Genomic DNA, 19,623 nt, shown 5'->3' on the forward strand with positions numbered 1-19,623 from the left:
ATCCTGGGGCGGGTTTCAGGTGTCCTGGGGATCTCGGGGGTCCCAGGGAGGGTTTGGGGATCCCTGGGGGGATTTGGGGTGTCCTGGGGCAGGTTTAGGGGTCCCAAGGAGGGTCCCCGACACCCCCCCCCGTGCCCCCCCAGGTGGTCCTGGACTGCCCGGCCGACTCGTGCTTCGACTACACCTACCTGAGAGAGCCCTACCTGAGAGACCCCGTGGGGTACCCCAGGGTGCAGGTCTGGGACACAGGGGACACCGGGGTGACAACGGGGACACTGGGGTGACAATGGGGCCACAATGGGGGTGACAATGAGGCCACCAGAGCCACCAATGTGGGGTGACAATAGGGGAACCAGGGGTGACAATGGGCCCACCAATGTGGGTTGACAATGTACCCACCAGAGGTGACAATGGGGCCACCAGAGGTGACAATGAGGCCACCAGTGTGGGGTGACAATGGGGGAATCAGAGGTGACAATGAGGCCACCAGGGATGACAATGGTGCCACCAAGGGTGACGATGGGACCACCAATGTGGCATGACAGTGGGGCCACCAGGGGTGACAATGGGCCCACCAGGGGTGACAATGGGGCCACCAATGTGGGGTGACAATGGGGCCACCAGGGGTGACAATGGGGCCACCAAGGGTGACGATGGGACCACCAATGTGGCATGACAATGGGGCCACCAGGGGTGACAATGGGCCCACCAGGGGTGACAATGGGGCCACCAATGTGGGGTGACAATGGGGCCACCAGGGGTGACAATGGGCCCACCAGGGGTGACAATGGGGCCACCAATGTGGGGTGACAATGGGGCCACCAGGGGTGACAATGGGCCCACCAGGGGTGACAATGGGGCTATCAGAAGTGACAGTGGGGTCACCAGGGCCACCAATATGGGGTGAAAATGGGGCCATCAGGGGAGACCATGAGGCCACCAGAGGTGAGAATGCTGCCACGATGGGGGTGACAATGTGGGGTGACAATGGGGCCACTAATGTGGGGTGACAATGGAACCACCAAGAGTGACAATGGGGCTGCTAGGACCGCCAATGTGGGGTGACAATGAGGCCACCAGGGGTGACAGTTGGGCCACCAGAGGTGACAACGGGCCCACTAATGTGGGGTGACAATGGGGCCACCAGGGGTGACAACGGGGTCACCAAGAGTGACAATGGGGCCACCAGGGCCACCAGTGTGGGGTGACAATGAGCCCACCAGAGGTGACAATGGGACTGTCCCCCCAGATGCTGATCTACCTGTTCTACCTGCTGCCCTTCCTCCTGCTGGCCGTGCTGGGGCTGGCCCTGCCCGGCCGCTCGTGGCTGCCCGACTGCAGCCTCCTGTGCGCCGGGGCCGTGGCTCAGGTGGGGACCCCAAATGTGGGGGTTTGGGGGGGAATGTGGGGGTTTGGGGGGAAATCCAAGGATTTGGGGGGAAATCCCAACTGGGTGTGTCCAAAATCCTGAGATTTGAAGGGAAAATCTCAAGGTTTGGAGGGTAAATTCTGGGGTTTGGTGGGAAATCCCAACTGAGTGGCTCAAAATCCAGGGGTTTGGGGGATAAATCAGAGGTTTGGGAGGGAATCTCAAAAGGGCAGCCCCAAAATCCTGGGATTTGGGGACAAAATTCAGAGATTTGGGGGGGAAATCCCAACGAGGCAGCTCTAAAATTGTGGGATTTGGGTGAAATTCCAACTGGGTGTGTCAAAAAATCCCAGGGCCTGGGGAGAAATCCGGGGTTTTGGGGGGAAATCCAGGGGTTTGGGGAGGAATCCCAAAAGGGTGGCTCCAAAATCCTGGGATTTGGGGGGGAATTCCAAGAGGGTGGCCCCAAAATATCAGGGTTTGGGGGGAAATCTGGGGTTTGGGGAGGAAAACCCAACTGGATGTGTCCAAAATCCCAAGATTTGAGGGAAAAATCCAGAGGTTTGGGGGTAAATCCGGGGATTTGGGAGGGAATCCCAAAAGGGTGGCCCCAAAATCCTGGGATTTGGGGGGAAAATCCCGAGGTTTGGGGGAAATTGGGGGTTTTGGGGGGAAATCTGGAGGTTTTGGGGGGAAAATCCTGAGGTTCGGGGGGGAAATCCCAAAAGGGCATCCCCAAAATCCTGGGATTTGGGGGAAATCCAGGGGTTTGAGGGGGAATCCCAACTGAGTGGGCTCAAAATCCTGGGGTTTGGGGGGAAAAATCCAGGGGTGTGGGGGGAAAATCTTGGGGTTTGGGGGGAAATCTGGAGGTTTTGGGAGGAAAACTGGGGATTTGGGAGGGAATCCCAAAAGTGCAGCCCCAAAATCCCAGGGTTTGGGAAAAATCCGGGGATTTGGGGAGGAATCCCAAGTGGTTGGGTCCAAAATCCCAGGATCTGGGGAAAATCCGGGGATTTGGGGAGGAATCCCAACTGGGAGGCCCTAAAATGCTGGGATTTGGGGTGTAGATCCCAGTTTTAGGGTCCTAATCCTGGGTTGAGGGGTAGAGATCCCAGTTTTTGGGGTGCAGATCCCAGTTTTAGGGTCCCAATCCTGTTTTTTGGGGTGCAGATCCCAGTTTCAGGGTCCTGATCCCAGTTTCAGGGCACAGAGCCCCATGGAGCAGCCGGGCTGGCCCAGAATTGCCTCAGCCCTGGAGGATTTGGGGTTAGTGGGACACAAACGGGGTGGAGACAGAGCAGGGCTATAGATAGGACAGGCTGGAGCCAGAAACCCCTTTGGGATTGGGATTTGCACCTTTGGGGTCAGGGGGCTGCACATTTTAAAGCCTGGGGTTTGCACCTTTAGGGCCAGGAGTTTGTACCTTTAGGGCCGGGGTTTTGCACCTTTCAGGGCCTGGGGTTTACACCTTTAGGGCCTGCAGTTTCCACCTTTTGGGACTGGAGTTTTCCACCCTGTGTGACCAGGGTTTGCACCTTTTAGAGCTGGGAGTTTACACCTTTTGGGGCTTGGGGTTTACACCTTTTAGGGCCAGGGCTTTTCACCCTTTGGGGTCAGGGTTCTGCACCTTTGGGGCTGGGATTTTGCACCTTTTAGGGCCGAGGTTTTTCACCCTGTGTGACCAGGGTTTGCACCTTTAGGGCCGGGAGTTTCCACCCTTTGGGACTGGGGCTTTGCACCTTTTATGGCCAGGAGTTTGTGCCTTTGGGGCCAGGGCTTTGCATCCTTTAGAGTCTGGAGTTTCCACCTTTAGGGCCAGGATTTTGCACCCTTTGGAGTCTGGGGCTTGCACCTTTAGGTCCAGGGCTTTACACCCTTTGGGGTCGGGGTTCTGCACGTTTTAGGGCCAGGAGTTTGTGCCTTTGGGGTCGGAGTTTTGCACCTTTTAGGGCCGGGAGTTTCCACCTTTAGGGCCAGGATTTTGCACCTTTTAGGGCCAGGGCTTTGCACCTTTCGGGACCAGGGATTTGTACCTTTTTATGGCCAGGGCTTTGCACCCTTTGTGACCAGGGTTTGCACCTTTAGGGCCGGGAGTTTATGCCTTTAGGGCCTGGGGTTTGCACATTTTAAGGCCTGGAGTTTCCACATTTTGGGACCGGGGTTTTTCACCCTGTGTGACCAGGCTTTGCACTTTTAGGGCTGGGAGTTTACACCTTTTGGGGCTGGGAGTTTCCACCTTTAGGGCCAGGGTTTTTTACCTTTTATGGCCAGGGTTTTTCACCCTGTGTGACCAGGGTTTGCACCTTTAGGGCCCGGAGTTTGCACCCTTTGGAGTCTGGGGTTTGTCCCTTTTAGGCTTGAGGTTTTGCACCTTTTGTGACCAGGCTTTGCCCCCTTTGGGGTCAGGGATTTGCACATTTTAGGACCAAGGGACTACATCCTTTGAGGACAGGGCTTTGAACCTTTTAGGGCTGGGAGTTTGCACACTTTGGGGCCAGGGTTCTGCACATTTTAGAGCTTGGTGTTTACACCTTTAGGGCCGGGAGTTTGCACCCTTTAGGATCAGGGGTTTACACCTTTAGTGGGGGGTCTTTTCTCAGCCCATCCCGTTCCCCAGGCCCAGTTTGCCCACGTCGGCTCCTCTCTGCACCCGCGGACGCCGTTCCCGTACCAGACCCCGGACGAGGCTCTGGGGTTTTTCCTGTTCTCCAACGCTCTGGTGGCCCTGTGCCCGCAGCTCCTGGCGCTGCGCTGCCACCGCTGCCCGGCCTTCTTCCTGCCCCGGCCGCGCCCGGGCCTGGCCCGGGACAAGAAATACCTCTGAGGGTCCTGCTGTCACTGCCCTGGGATTGCTGTCCCCTCCCCAGGACTGTTGTCACCGCCCTGGGACTGTTGTCACCATCCTGGGGCTGTTGTCACCATCCTGGGACTGCTGTCACCATCCTGGGGCTGCTGTCCCACTTCGTGTCCTACTGTCCCCCAGGACTGTTGTCACCACTGCGGGTCCTTCCGTCACCACCCCGGGGATTTCTGTCCCCACCCCGGGGGATCCCGCCCGGTGCCTCTCACCCCGCTCCGAGCGCTGGGACAGAGGTGACCCCAGAGTGTCCCCAGAAATGTCCCCAGTGTGTCCCAGAGATGTCCCCAGGGGTGTCTCCAGATTGCTCCCGGAAGTGTCCCAGAGGTGACCCCAGATTGTCCCCAGGGGTGTCCCCAGGGATGTTGCAGTCCCCAAAAAGCTTTGGACACCTCAGGATGCTCAGCAGGGACATTGCTGCTCCTGGTGGATCCCAGTGGATCCCCATAGATCCTGGTGGCTGCCAGTGGCTCCTGGTAGATCCCGGTAGATCCTGGTGGGTCGTGGTGGCTTTTGGTAGATCCCAGTGGCTCCCGGTGGATCTCCATAGATCCCGGTGGCTCCTGGTAGATCCCGATGGGTCCCAGTGGATCCCCATAGATCCTGGTGGCTCCTGGTAGATCCCAGTGGCTCCCAGTGGATCCCCAGAGATCTTGGTGGCTCCTGGAGGTCCCAGTGGCTCCTGGCGGCTCCCAGTGGATCCTCATAGATCCCAGTGGGTCCTGGTAGATCCCAGTGGCTCCCAGTGGATCCCCAGAGATCTTGGTGGCTCCTGGAGGTCCCAGTGGCTCCTGGCGACTCCCAGTGGATCCTCATAGATCCCGGTGGCTCCTGGAGGTCCTGGTAGAGCCCAGTGGCTCCTAGTGGATCCCAGTGGATCCCGGTGTGTCCCGGTGTCCCAGGCCGGGCTCAGGGGTGGGGACAGCGCCGGTGTCACCCAGTAAAGGAGCCAAGGCTCGGTGCCCACCATGTCTCTACCGTGTCCATCCGTGTTCCTGCCGTGTCCAGCTGTGTCCCCACTGCATCCCCACTGTGTGTCCATCCATGTCCATCCGTGTCCCCACCCTGTCCAACCGTGTCCCCACCATGTCCATCCATGTCCATCCATGTCCATCCATGTCCATCCGTGTCCCCCCCGTGTCCATCTGTGTCCCCACCCTGTCCAGCCGTGTCCCCATCCATGTCCATCCATGTCCAACCGTGTCCCCACCATGTCCATGCATGTCCATCCATGTCCATCCATGTCCATCCATGTCCATCCATGTCCAGCCGTGTCCCCACCATGTCCATGCATGTCCATCCATGTCCATCCATGTCCATCCATGTCCATCCATGTCCAGCCGTGTCCCCACCATGTCCATGCATGTCCATCCATGTCCATCCATGTCCATCCATGTCCATCCATGTCCAGCCGTGTCCCCACCATGTCCATCCATGTCCATCCATGTCCATCCATGTCCATCCATGTCCAGCCGTGTCCCCACCATGTCCATCCATGTCCATCCATGTCCAGCCGTGTCCCCCCTGTGTCCAGCCGGGTGATCCCACACCAGGGCTGGGGACGGGATTTTGGGGGGCGGTACCGAGAATCGGGGGGCTGGTACCAAAAAGTTTTTGGGGTGGTACCTTAATTTTTGGGGTGGTACCGGATTTTTTGAGGGGTGGTTACCAGAATTTTGAGGGCGGTATCAGAATTTTGGGGGGGGGATGGTACCAGAGTTTTTGGGCTGGTACCAGGATTTTGGAGGTGGTACCAGAGATTTTGGGGGGTGGTACCGGGATTTGGGGGCGGTACCAGAGTTTTTGGGCTGGTACCGGAGTTTTTGGGGATTGTACCAGGATTTTGGGGGGCGGTACCGAGATTTGGGGGCGTTACCAGAATTTTTGGGGCGGTACCAGAGTTTTTGGGGCGTTACCAGAATTTTTGGGGCGTTACCAGGATTTTTGGGGCGGTACCGGAGTTTTTGGGGCGGTACCGAGATTTGGGGGCGTTACCAGAATTTTTGGGACGTTACCAGAATTTTTGGGGCGGTACCGGAGTTTTTGGGGCGTTACCAGAATTTTTGGGGCGGTACCGGAGTTTTTGGGGCGGTACCGAGATTTGGGGGCGTTACCAGAATTTTTGGGGCGTTACCAGAATTTTTGGGGCGGTACCGGAGTTTTTGGGGCGGTACCGAGATTTGGGGGCGTTACCAGAATTTTTGAGGTGGTACCACAATTTTTGGGGGCTGGCACCGAAGTTTGTTTTTTTTTTTTTTGGGGGGGGGGGGGGGTGGGCACACAGCAGGAGGTGGCACCTGAATTTTTGGGGGCGGTACCTGAATTTTTGGGGGCTGACACCTGAATTTTTGGGGGCTGACACCGGAGTTTTTGGGGGGGTATTACAAGAATTTTTAGGGACCCCTTTGCCCTCGGTCGGGGATTCCCAAACCCCAAAAGTCCCAGGCGGGGGGTCCCGGCGGTACCGGGGGCGCTCCGGTGACCTTGGCCAGCGACCGGGACCGGGCCAGCACCGGGACAGGACGGGCCCAGCTCCCGGGGCGGTACCGGAGGCGGTTCGGGCGGTACCGGGGGCGGTTCGGGCGGTACCGGAGGAGGGTTGGTCGGTACCGGCGGGTCGGTACCGGCTCACGGTGAGTGCGGGGTCGTTCTCTCTCCTCGAGCACCGGGCGGGGGTCGCGGGTTGTGGGGCGGGGAAGGGACCGGGAGTTTTCCCCGCCTCCCCCCGGTTCGGTGCTGTCCCGGGTCGGTCCGGGTCGGTTCGGTGCTGGCCCGGCCCGGTTCGGGGCCGGATCCCGCAGCCCCGGGGCCGCCGCAGTGTCCCCCGCACTGTCCCGCACTGCACAACAGCGCGCCGGGAACGGAACGGGGATGGGGATGGGGATGGGGATGGGACTGACCCATAGCGGGGAACGGGCACTGGGGCTGACCCATAGCGGGGACTGGGCACCGGGAGTGACCCATAGCGGGAAACGGGCACTGGGGCTGACCCATAGCGGGAACTGGGGCGGGACTGACCCATAGCGGGAAACGGGCACTGGGAGTGACCCACAGCGGGGACTGGGAACTGGGAACGGGGACTGACCCATAGCGGGGACTGGGAACCAGGAATGGGGACTGACCCACAGCGGGGATCGGGCACTGGGGCTGACCCATAGCGGGAAACGGGCACTGGGAGTGACCCACAGCGGGGACTGGGAGCTGGGAACGGGGATTGACCCACAGGGGGGACCGAGACTGACCCATAGCGGGGATCGGGGCTGCCCCACAGCGGGGACTGGGAACCAGGAATGGGGACTGACCCATAGCGGGAAACGGGCACTGGGGCTGCCCCACAGCGGGGACCGGGACCCCCGTGTCCTGCTCTCCCTGCCCCACACCGGGAACCAGGAACCAGGAATGGGGACTGACCCATAGCGGGAACCAGGAATGGGGACTGACCCATAGCTGGGACCGGGGACCAGGCACTGGGGCTGCCCCATAGCGGGGATCGGGGCTGCCCCACACCGGGCACCGGGGGTGTCCCACGGTATCTGCCCCACACCGGGCACCGGGACCCCCGTGTCCTGCTCCCCCTGCCCCACAGCGGGCACCGGGGCTGCCCCACACCGGGCACTGGGCACTGGGGCTGCCCCATAGCGAGAACCAGGAACGGGGACCCCCGTGTCCTGTTCCCCCTGCCCCACACCGGGAACGGGGACCGGGACTGCCCCACACCGGGCACCGGGACCCCCGTGTCCTGTTCCCCCCGCCCCACACCGGGAACGGGGACCGGGACTGCCCCACACCGGGCACCGGGACCCCCGTGTCCTGTTCCCCCCGCCCCACACCGGTACTGGGGCTGCTGTGCTGGCTCTGAGCCCGGGTTTACACCGGGACCCCCATTCCCGGGGGGGCTGCTCAGCGCCCCCAGACCCCCCAATGGGGCACCGGGACCCCCGGGGGGTCTGTCCCTCCTCTTGTCCCCCCAATGGGGCACCGGGACCCCCGGGGGGTCTGTCCCTCCTCTTCTCCCCCCAGTCGGGCCCCGGGACCCCCAGAAAGGGGTTGATCCTCTCCCCAAACTCACAGATAGAGCACCAGGACCCCCGGGGGGGCTGCCCCGGGTTTTGTGGGAAAGGGGGAAATCGCTTTTTTAGGGGTTCAGGGGGTGGCAAAGGGGTAAAATGATTTTTTAGGGGTTCAGTTTGAGAGTGGGAAAGGGGGAAATCGTTTTTTAGGGGTTCAGTTTGGGGCGCAAAAGGGGGAAACCAGTTTTTTAGGGGTTCAGGGAGCCCAGTTTGAGGGTGGGAAAAAAGGGAAATGGCTTTTTTAGGGGTTCAGGGGGTGGCAAAGGGGCAAAAGGATTTTTTAGGGGTTCAGTTTGGGGTTGGAAAGGGGGAAAATCAGTTTTTTAGGGGTTCGAGGATCCCAGTTTGAGGGTGGGGAAAAAGGAGGTGGGTTTTTTTAGAGGTTTAGGGGGTGCAGAGGGGGAAAAATAATTTTTTAGGGGTTCAGTTTGGGGGTGGGAAAGGGGGAAATCACTTTTTTAGGGGTTCAGGGGGTGCATTTTGGGGGTGGGAAACGGGAAAATGCCTTTTTTAGGGATTCAGGAGGTGGCAGGGAGGGAAAAAAAAGCTTTTTTAGGGGTTTGGGGGGCCCAGTTTGGGGATGACAAAGGGAGAAATATCTTTTTTAAGGGTTCAGGGCGGCAGGTTGGGAGTAGGAAAGGCAAAAATCACTTTTTTGGGAGCTCTGAGGTCACAGTTTGGGGGTGTCAGGGCTGGGCTGGACCCCGAGGGGGCACCACCGATGGTCCCAAACCCCAGAGCAGAATCTCCTGGAGTTCAGCCCAAAACCTGCATCTCCCAAAACTTCTTGCAGAGGGAGGATGAGCAGGATTTTCCAGGCCATTCTCAAAGCCAAAATTCCCTTTTTTTTTCCCCAAATCCTACATCAGAATCCCCTGGAGTTCAGCCCAAAACTTGGATCTCCCAACTCCTCACTGAGGGATAATGAGGGAGATTTTCCAGGCAGATTCTCCCAATGTGCAGAATTCCCATTTTCCCAAATCCCAGAGCAGAATTTCCTGGAGTTCAGCCCAAAACCTGCATCTCCCAAAACTTCTTTCAGAGGGACCATGAGCAGGATTTTCCAGGCCATTCTCCCACCCACAATTCCCATTTTTCCCAAATCCTACATCAGAATCCCCTGGAGTTCAGCCCAAAACTTGGATCTCCCAAACCTCCTTGCACAGCAATGAAGAACGGGATTTTCCAGGCCATTCTCCCACTCAAAATCCTAATTTTTCCCAAATCCCAGAGCAGAATCTCCTGGGGTTCAGGGTTCCCTGCCACCCCAAAACTTGGATCCCCCAAAATTCCTTTCAAAGAGAGAATGAACAGGATTTTCCAGGCAAATCTCCCACCCACAATTCCCGTTTTTTTTTCCCAAATCCTACATCAGAATCTCCTGGAGTTCAGCCCAAAATCTGCATCTCCCAAAACTTCTTTCAGAGGGACCATGAGCAGGATTTTCCAGGCCATTCTCCCACCCACAATTCCCATTTTTCCCAAATCCTACATCAGAATCTCCTGGAGTTTGGGGTTCTCTGTCACCCCAAAACCTGAATCCCCCAAAACTCCTTGAGGTTCAGAGACAAGGGGGTCCCTGCAGGGTTTGGGGTGACATTGGGTGATGGCACTGGGTGGTGACAGTGGGGCTGGCACTGGGTGGGTGACAGTGGGGCTGGCACTGGGTGGTGACAGTGGGGCTGGCACTGGGTGGGTGACAGTGGGGCTGGCTCTGGGTGGTGACAATGGGGCTGGCACTGGGTGGTGACAGTGGGGCTGGCACTGGGTGGGTGACAATGGGGCTGGCACTGGGTGGTGACAGTGGGGCTGGCACTGGGTGACAATGGGGCTGGCACTGGGTGGGTGACAATGGGGCTGGCACTGGGTGACAGTGGGGCTGGCACTGGGGGGGTGACAATGGGGCTGGCACTGGGTGGTGACAGTGGGGCTGGCACTGGGTGGGTGACAGTGGGGCTGGCACTGGGTGACAATGGGGCTGGCACAGGGTGACAGTGGGGCTGGCACTGGGTGGGTGACAGTGGGGCTGGCACAGGGTGGGTGACAATGGGGCTGGCACAGGGTGGTGACAATGGGGCTGGCACTGGGTGGTGACAGTGGGGCTGGCACAGGGTGACAGTGGGGCTGGCACAGGGTGGGTGACAGTGGGGCTGGCACTGGGTGACAGTGGGACTGGCACTGGGTGGGTGACAGTGGGGCTGGCACAGGGTAGGTGACAATGGGGCTGGCACTGGGTGACAGTGGGTGGTGGCACAGGGTGGTGACAGTGGGGCTGGCACTGGGTGGGTGACAATGGGGCTGGCACAGGGTGACAGTGGGGCTGGCACTGGGTGGGTGACAGTGGGGCTGGCACTGGGTGGTGACAGTGGGGCTGGCACAGGGTGGGTGACAGTGGGGCTGGCACTGGGTGACATTGGTGCCATCACAGGGTGACAGTGGGGTTGGCATTGGGTGGGTGACAATGGGTGACAATGGGTGACACTCCCATCCCTCTGGGGTTCCCCTCACCCTCGGGGGTTTTTGGGGTGCTGATGTCCCCTGTCCCCCCCAGATGCGTCCCCCGGTCCCCTGGGGCAGTGTCCCCACACTGATGGTGGCCCTGCTGGTGGCCCTGGTGGCCCCGGTGGCCCCCGAGGCACCGCCCAACGCCCGCGGCAGGAAAAAGGTGGTTCATGTCATGGGTGAGTGGGGAAGGGGTTTGAGGTGAAGGGGTTTGGGGTGGGTTTAGGGTGGTTTGGGGCGGATTTGGGGTGGGTTTAGGGTGGTTTGGGGCGGATTTGGGGTGAGTTTGTGGTGGGGTTGGGGCGATGTTTGGGGTGGGTTTGGCGTGGGTTTAGGGTGAGGTTTGGGGTGGGGTTGGGGTGAGTTTGGGGCAGGTTTGGGATGAGTTTGGGGTGGGGTTTGGGGTTGGGGTTTTTGGGCGGGTTTGGGGTGGGTTTGGGGTGAGTTAGGGGCGGGTTTGGGGTAGGGTTTGCGGTGGGGTTTGTCTTAGGGTTGTTATGGGTTTGGGGTGGGGTTTGGGATGGGGTTTTGGGTGGGGTCTTGGGTGGGGTTGGGGGTATAGGGCGGGTTTGGGGTGGATTTGGGGTGGGTTTAGGGTGAGGGTTAGGGCGGGTTTGGGGTTTTGGATGGATTAGGGGTGGGGTTTGGGGAGGGTGTGGGGTGAGGTTTGGGGCAGGGTTTAGGATGGGGTTTGGGGTTGGGTGCACCGCCTGTGGCCCATTTTGGGGTTGGGTTTAATGCCCATCCAAGCTCTGGTGTCCCCCTGTGTCCCCTGTCCCGTGCCAGGGGTGGGGACAGCCCTGGGGTTATCCCCAGGTCTCTTTGGGGTCGTCAAAGTCCCCCAAAAAAGGAGAGATTGCCCCCAAAGGTGTCCCCAAACCCCCGTGTTGGGGTGTCCCTAATTTGGCCCTAAAAGAGGAGAATTTCCCCCAAAAAAGTAGAACTCAACCCAAAAGATGCTCCCACATCCCCATCCTACTTTTCCCCTAAAAGAGAGGAATTTCCCCTAAATGGCGTCCACATAGCCCCATCCTCCTTTGCCCCTAAAAGAGAGGAATTCCTCCCAAAGGTGTCCTCACATCTTCATCCTGCTTTGCCCCTAAAAGAGGAGAATTTCTCCACATCCCCATCCTGCCTTTTCCCCAAAACAGGAGAATTCCACCCAAAGTGTGACCCCACATCCTTATCTTCCTTTGCCCCTAAAAGAGAGGAATTTCCCCCAAAGGTGTCCTCACATCCCCATCCTGCCTTGTCCCCAAAACAGGAGAATTCCCCTAAAAGGTGTCCCCATATCCCGTCTTCCTTTTTCCCCCTAAAAGGGGAGGAATTTACCCAAAAAAATCCCCATCCCACTTTGCCCCTAAAAGAGGAGAACTCAACCCAAAAGGTTCTCCCACCCCATTTGGCCACTTCAGACTCTTTCCATGTGCCAGCCCTGGGATGGTGACAGGTCCAGGTCCCCTCCTGACCCCATGTCCCCCCCTCAGAGGGCGACAGCGGTGCCGTGGTGGTGCAGACAGCTCCGGGCAAGGTGGTGACCCACCGCGGCGGCACCATCATCCTGCCGTGCCGTTACCACTACGACGTCTCCGCGCACGACCCGGCCGAGATCCGCCTCAAGTGGACCAAAGTCACCGAGCCCATGAGCTTCGTGGACGTTTTCGTGGCCCTGGGCAAGGCCAGGAGGGCGTTTGGCTCCTACCGGGGCCGCACGGCGCTGCAGGAAGACGGGCTGGGGGACGCCTCGCTCATCATCCGCAACGTCACCCTGCAGGACTACGGGCGCTACGAGTGCGAGGTCACCAACGAGCTGGAGGACGACACCGGCGTGGTCAAGCTGGACCTTGAAGGTGGGTCAGGGGATTTTACCTCAATCCAAGACCAGAATGTCCTGGAATTCAGATTTCACTGCCAACCCAAAGCCTGGATCTCCCAGATCTCCTGGCCAAGGGACGATGAGCGGGATTCTCCAGGCGATTTTCCCGATCACAATTCCCATTTTCTGAAATCATAATTTCTTGGTGTTCAGGCTTTCCTGTGGTCCCAAAACCTGGATCTCCCAAACTTCTTTGCCAAGCAATGAAGAACAGGATTTTCCAGGCAATTCTCCCAACCACGATTCTCATTTTTCCCCAGTCCCAGATGAGAATCTCTTGGAGTTTGGGGTTCTCTACCGTCCCAAAACCTGGATCTACCAAACCTCCTTGCCGAGGGACAATGAGCCAGATGTTCCAGACGATTCTCCCACTCACAATCCTCATTTTTCCCAATTCCTAGACCGGAATATCCTGGAATTCAGATTTCACTGCCAACCCAAAGCCTGGATCTCCCAAACCTCCTGGCCAAGGGACGACCAGCAGGATTTTATAGACTGTTCTCCCAACAATTCCCATTTTTCCCAAATCCCAGATCAGAATCTCTTTGAATTCAGCCCAAAACCTGCATCTCCCAAAACTCCTTGGAGAGGGATGATGAACGGGATTTTCCAGGCGATTCTCCCACCTACAATTCCCATTTTTCCCAATTCCTAGACCATAATCTCCCGGAATTCAGCCCAAAACTTGGATCTCCCAAAACTCCTTTCACAGCAACGAAGAACGGGATTTTCCGGGCGATTCTCCCAACCGCGATTCTCATTTGTCCCCACTACTAGACCTGGAATTCAGCTTTCCCTGTGGTCCCCAATTCTGGATTTCCCAATCCCCACCCCTCTAACAACCCCCTGTTCCACCCCAGGTGTGATTTTCCCGTACCACCCTCGCCTGGGCCGTTACACGCTCAACTTCCACGAGGCGGAGCGGGCGTGCCTGGAGCAGAACGGGATCCTGTTTTCCCAAATCCCAGAGCAGAATCTCCTGGAGTTTGGGGTTCTCTACCATCCCAAAACCTGCATCTCCCAAACCTCCTTGCAGAGGGAGGATGAGCCAGATTTTCCATGCGACTCTCTCACTCACAAATCTCATTTTCCCCAATCCTAGACCAGAATCTCCTGGAGTTTGGGGTTCTCTGCCGTCCCAAAAGTTGGATCTCCCAAAACTCCTTACAGAGTGATGATGAGCAGGATCTTCCAGATGATTCTCCCACCTACAATTCCCATTTTTCCCAATTCCTAGACCAGAATCTCCCGGAATTCAGCCCAAAGCCTGGATCTCCCAAACCTCCTTTCACAGCAACGAAGAACGGGATTTTCCAGACGATTCTCCCAATTGCAATTCTCACTTTTCCTCATTCCTAGACCAGAATCTCCTGGAATTCAGCTTTCCCAGTGGTCCCCAATTCTGGATTTCCCAATCCCCACCCCTCTAACAACCCCCTGTTCCACCCCAGGTGTGATTTTCCCGTACCACCCTCGCCTGGGCCGTTACACGCTCAACTTCCACGAGGCGGAGCGGGCGTGCCTGGAGCAGGACGGGATCCTGGCGTCGCACGAGCAGCTGCACCAGGCCTGGCTGGAGGGGATGGACTGGTGCAACGCGGGCTGGCTGCAGGACGGCTCGGTGCAATATCCCATCTCCCGGCCCCGCGAGCAGTGCGGCCGCAAGGACACGCCCGTGGGGGTCAGTGCGGGATTGTTGGATTTTTTCTGAGATGGGGATGGGGTAATTGTGCTTTTTCTGGGCCAAGGATGGGGTAAAGATTGTCCCTTTTCTGAACCAGGGTTGGGGTAAAGATTCTCCTTTTTTCTGAGCCGGGGATGGGGTAATTGTCCTTTTTTCTGAGTTAGGATGGGGTAATTGTTCCTTTTCTGAGTTGTGGATGGGGTAATTGTTCCTTTTTCTGACCCAGAGTGGGGTAAAGATCGTCCCTTTTCTGAACCATGGATGGGGTAAAAATGTCCTTTTTCTGAGCCAGAGATGGGGTAAAGATTGTCCCTTTTCTGAACCAGGGATGGGGTAAAGATTCTCCTTTTTTCTGGGCCAGGGATGGGGTAAAAATGTCCTTTTTCTGAGCCAGGGATGGGGTAGTTGTGCTTTTTTCTGAGCCGGGGATGAGGTAATTATTTCCTTTTCTGAGTCGGGGATGGGGTAATTATTTCCTTTTCTGAGTCGGGGATGGGGTAATTGTCCCTTTTCTGAGCTGGGGATGGGGTAAAAATAGTCTTTTTTCTGAGCTGGGGATGGGGTAAAGATTGTCCCTTTTCTGACCCATAGATGGGGTGAAGATTGTCCTTTTTCTGAGTCAGGGATGGGGTAATGGTTCCTTTTCTGAGCCAGAGATGGGGCAACTCAGAGGGGTTTTAAAAGAATTTTATCCCATTTTTAGTCTCTTGTGAAGGGTGAGACAATACAGGTGTTACTCTGGGTGACAGGGATTATCACTTGTTGGATTATTCCCTTTTCTGACCCAGAGATGGGGAACTCAGAGGCGTTTTAAAAACTTTTATTCCATTTTCACTCTCATGTGAAGGGTGAGACAATACAAGTGTTATAATTCTCACCATCACAATCAGAAGCCAAATTATTTCTTGATTACAAAACGTTATAAGTGATTTTTTGGCCTGTCAGATTTTGCCACACAACGCTGTCGATGCCTTAAAGCCAATCATCTAAAATTATAGTAAAATAAAATTAATATAAATTTATGTTCCATACATTCACCTTTCACAGCTCTGTTTTCATATTTAAGTATTTCATATATTCACCTTTCATAATGCTATTTATATATTTATATATCCATATATTCATATATTTATATAAAATATATATTTATGTTTATGTATTTATATATTCATTTGTATTCATCTATTCATATATTTATACATATTTTTATATGTATATTTATGTATTTTTGGGAATGTTTGGGATCCATTTGATGTGAATTTTCTGTCAGAATTTTTGGGGAATTTTTGGGATCCATTTGATGCGAGTTTTCTGTCGTAATTTTGGAGAATTTTTGGGATCCATTTAACGTATTTTGTCGGGATTTGGGAATTTTTGGGATCCATTTGATGTGACTTTTCTGTCAGGATTTTTTTGGGGAATTTTTGGGACCTGTTTTATGTGAGTTTTCTGTCAGTATTTTGGGAATTTTTGGGAATCCCACAGGTCAGGAATTACGGGTACCGGCACAAGGAGAGCGAACACTACGACGCCTTTTGCTTCACCTCCAACCTCAACGGTGAGAACGGGGAAATTTTGGGATGGGGGAAAAAATTTTGGGGGTGATTCTGGTGGTTTTCATTGTGGTGGGAGGGAAAATCCAAGAATTTCTGATGGAGGATGATGTTGGAATGTTGAGTTTTAGCAAAAAAAAAAAAAAAAAAAAAAAGATTTATTTTAGTCAAACTCTTATTTTTTTAAAGCCTAAACATTTCTTTTTTTAATGCAAAATGCCTTTTTTTAATCCAAAGCCTCTTTCTCAGCCAAAATCTCACATTTTTATCCAAAACCTCTTCTTTCTTAGTCAAAACCTCATTCTTTTATCCAAAACCTTTTCTTCCTTGGCCAAACCCTCTTTTTTAAAAACAAAAATGCTTTTTTTTTAATCCAAAGCATCTTCTTTCTCAGCCAAACTCTCGTTTTTTAAACCAAACCCTCTTATTTCTTATCCAAAACCTCTTTATTTTCAACCCAAATCCTCTTGTTCTTAGCCAAAATCTCCTCTTTTTTTGCATCCAATTTTTTTTTTTTTTTTTTTTTTTTTTTTTTTTTTTTTTCCTAAAACGTCTCTCTTTTTATAGAGAAAATCTCTGTTATTTAAGGAAATGTTTTGGGGTCTCCACAGGGCTCCCATCCATCACCTCCATCCCCTAAAACATGTTTAAGGTCTCCAAAGAGTTTCCATCCATCACTTCCAGCCCCAAAAATGTTTTTGAGGTCTCCACAGGGGTCCCATCACTTCCCTCCAGCCCCCAAAATTTCCATCCATCACCTGCAGACCCAGAAATGCATTTGGGGTCTCCACAGGGCTGGTGCTCCTCATTTTCACCAGCCTCCCCAAAATGTGTTTGGGGTCGCCACAGGGCTCCCATCCATCACCTCCATCCCCGAAAAACGTGTTTAGGGTCTCCACAGGGACCCCATCCATCCCCTCCACCCCTAAAGGCAGATTTGGGGTCTCCACAGGGCTGATACCCTCAAGTCCAACCTCCCAAAAATTTGTTTGGGATCTCCACAGAGTTTCCATCCATCACCTCCAGCCCCAAAAATGAGTTTGGGGTCTCCACGGAGCTTCCACCCATCACTTCTATCCCCCAAACGTGTTTGGGGTCTCCACAGAACTTCTATCCATCACCTCCAGCCCCAAAAATGCATTTGGGTTTTGGGTTCTCCAGGGCATCCCATCCTTCACTTCCATCCCGCAAAAGTTTTGAGGGTTTCACAGGGCTTCCATTAGTCACCTCCAGCCCCGAGAAAATATGTTTAAGTTCTCCACAGAGCTCCCATCCACCACCTCCATCCCCTAAACATGTTTGGGGTCTCCACAGGGCTTCCATCTGTCACCTCCATCCCCCAAAAACACATTTGGGGTCCCCACAGATCTTCCATCTGTCACCTCCAGCCCCCGTAAAATGTCAGAGGCTCCTCAGGGCTGATGCCCCTTGACTTCTTCCACCCCCCCCGAAAACCTTCTTGGGGGTTCCACAGGGCTTCAATCACTGACCTCCAGCCCACAAAACCATGTTTGGGGTCTCACAGAGCTCCCACTCATCCCCTCCACTCCCCAAAACCTCCATCTGGAATCCCTCCATAACCCCCCTCACCCCAACCCCACCACCGTGACCTTTCTCTCTTTTTCCCCTTTTTTTTCCCCCCTTTCCAGGCAAAGTCTATTTCCTGAAGACCTTCCGCAAGCTGAGCTACGCCGAGGCGGTCCAGGCGTGCAAGAACAACGGCGCGGCCGTGGCCAAGGTGGGGCAGCTCTACGCCGCATGGAAGATCCAACTCCTGGATCGCTGCGAGGCCGGTTGGCTGGAGGACGGATCCATCCGATACCCCATCGTCAACCCCCGCGCCCGCTGCGGGGGCCGAGAGCCCGGAGTGAGGAATCTCGGCTTTCCCGATAAGAAGTACAAGCTTTTTGGGGTTTATTGTTTTAAAAAAGCCGAGGGGAATCAACCCAGTGCGCCAAAAAGAGTGTGAAATGGTTGGAAGATTTTTTGTTGTTTTTTTTTTCTCCTCGTTGTGAGAGGAGCTGCGGGCAGCCCCTGCCCATTTGGGCAGCAGAGTCCCCCCTTTTATTTTTTTTTGGGTGGTGTTTGGGGGATGCTGAGGTAGTCGGGAATAGTAATAATAATAATTTAAAAAAACGGGTTTGGTGAAAATCACAAAAAGTCCCAACTGGGAATTTTGAGCGCCCTCGATGGATCGAGGATTGGCTCTTCTTCCTCACCCCGCTCTGCTGCATGTGCTAAAGGAGCCCCTCCTCATCCTCCTCTTCCTCCTCATCCTCATCCTCCTCCTCATCATCATCATCATCATCATTCTCTTCCCACAGGCTCTAAAATTTAATCCCCAACCCTAAAATCCTTCCTTGGACAGATCCATCCGCTCCCCCATCGTCAACCCCCGCTGCGGGGGCCGAGAGCCCGGAGTGAGGAATCTCGGCTTTCCCGATAAGAAGTACAAGCTTTTTGGGGTTTATTGTTTTAAAAAGGCGGAGGGGAGTCAGCCCAGTGGGCCCAAAAGGGTGTGAAAGTGTTGAGTGGGAGCAGGTTTTATTTTGTTGGTTTTTTTCTCCTCGTTGTGAGAGGAGCTGCGGGCAGCCCCTGCCCATTTGGGCAGCAGAGTCCCCCCTTTTATTTTTTTTGGGTGGTTTTTGGAGGACACTGAGGTAGCAGGAAATAATCATAATAATAATAATTATTATTTTTAAAAAGGGTTTGATGAAAATCCCCAAAAAGTCCCAACTGGGAATTTTGAGCGCCCTCGATGGATCGAGGATTGGCTCTTCTTCCTCACCCCGCTCTGCTGCATGTGCTAAAGGAGCCCCTCCTCATCCTCCTCTTCCTCCTCATCCTCATCCTCCTCATCATCATCATCTTCAGAAAGTCCCACAGGCTCTAAAATTTAATCCCCAACCCAAAAATCCTCCTCAGACGGATCCATCCGCTCCCCCATCGTCAACCGCCACGCTCAGCATGAGAAACCTCGGCTTCCCCAATTATTATTATTATTTTTTTTTAAAGGGTTTGGTGAAAATCCCCAAAAAATCCCAAAAAAATCCCCCAAAAATCTCCAAAAAAAAAATCCCAAAAAATCTCCAAAAAAAAATCCCAAAAAATCTCCAAAAAAAAAAATCCCAAAAAATCCCCCCAAAAATCTCCAAAAAAAATCCCCCCAAAAATGCCAAAAAATCCCAATTAAAAAAAAAAAAAAATCCCCCAAAAATCCCAGAAAATCCCAAAAATGGTGTCTGGGTTTGTCTCTTCTTCCTCACCCTGCTCTGTTGCATGTGCTAAAGGAGCCCCTCCTCATCCTCCTCCTCCTCATACTCATCATCCTCCTCATCCTCCTCTTCAGAAAGTCCCACAGGCTCTAAAATTTAACCCTCAACCCCAAAATCCTCCCTGGGTCAGGATTTTGGGGGGCCCTGGGGGGGTCCCCAACCCTTTAAACCCCCCTGGGGCAGCTCAGCTTGGCCAAGGAGGGGCTCAGGGTGGGGGGTCGTGGCCGCTGTGCCCCCACCCCAAACCTTTTTTGGAGGCTTTGGCAGCTCTGGATGTAGATGAAATAATAAAATAAAATAAAATATAACAAAAAAAAAAAAAAAGCTTTGGCTGCTTTGGAGAGTTGATGTGTCCTTGTGGAGGGGTTGTTGGGATCCTGTTCCCCAAAAAAAAATTAATTGGATTTATCGGGATCACCCTAAAAAATTCATCA

General features: G+C 54.6%; 2 protein-coding genes across 2 annotated transcripts in view; both read left to right on the top strand.

Annotated features, from left to right (window-relative positions):
* TM6SF2 (transmembrane 6 superfamily member 2) overlaps positions 1-5,190 on the top strand; it is a gene marked incomplete at its 5' end in the record, with an annotated part of 12,181 nt that extends 6,991 nt beyond the window's left edge. Inside the window, 4 exons of the mRNA XM_083880197.1 lie at positions 144-236; positions 1,250-1,369; positions 3,990-4,948; positions 5,008-5,190. Coding sequence (XP_083736323.1) covers positions 144-236; positions 1,250-1,369; positions 3,990-4,196 — 420 coding nt within the window. The 3' untranslated portion in view covers positions 4,197-4,948; positions 5,008-5,190. The remainder of the gene's footprint in view (positions 1-143; positions 237-1,249; positions 1,370-3,989; positions 4,949-5,007) is intronic.
* Positions 5,191-10,850: 5,660 nt separating this feature from the next.
* Positions 10,851-18,178, top strand: HAPLN4 (hyaluronan and proteoglycan link protein 4; the record flags this gene model as incomplete). The annotated part of the gene is made up of 5 exons (XM_083880198.1): positions 10,851-10,980; positions 12,289-12,651; positions 14,129-14,358; positions 15,847-15,919; positions 17,564-18,178. The coding sequence occupies 5 exons, from the start codon at positions 10,851-10,853 to the stop codon at positions 17,881-17,883; spliced, it is 1,116 nt and encodes a 371-aa protein (XP_083736324.1). The 3' UTR covers positions 17,884-18,178.
* Between the last annotated feature and the right edge of the window lie 1,445 nt (positions 18,179-19,623).

Source organism: Zosterops lateralis, assembly GCF_965231275.1.
Source record: "Zosterops lateralis genome assembly, chromosome: 29".
Classification (NCBI taxonomy): domain Eukaryota; kingdom Metazoa; phylum Chordata; class Aves; order Passeriformes; family Zosteropidae; genus Zosterops; species Zosterops lateralis.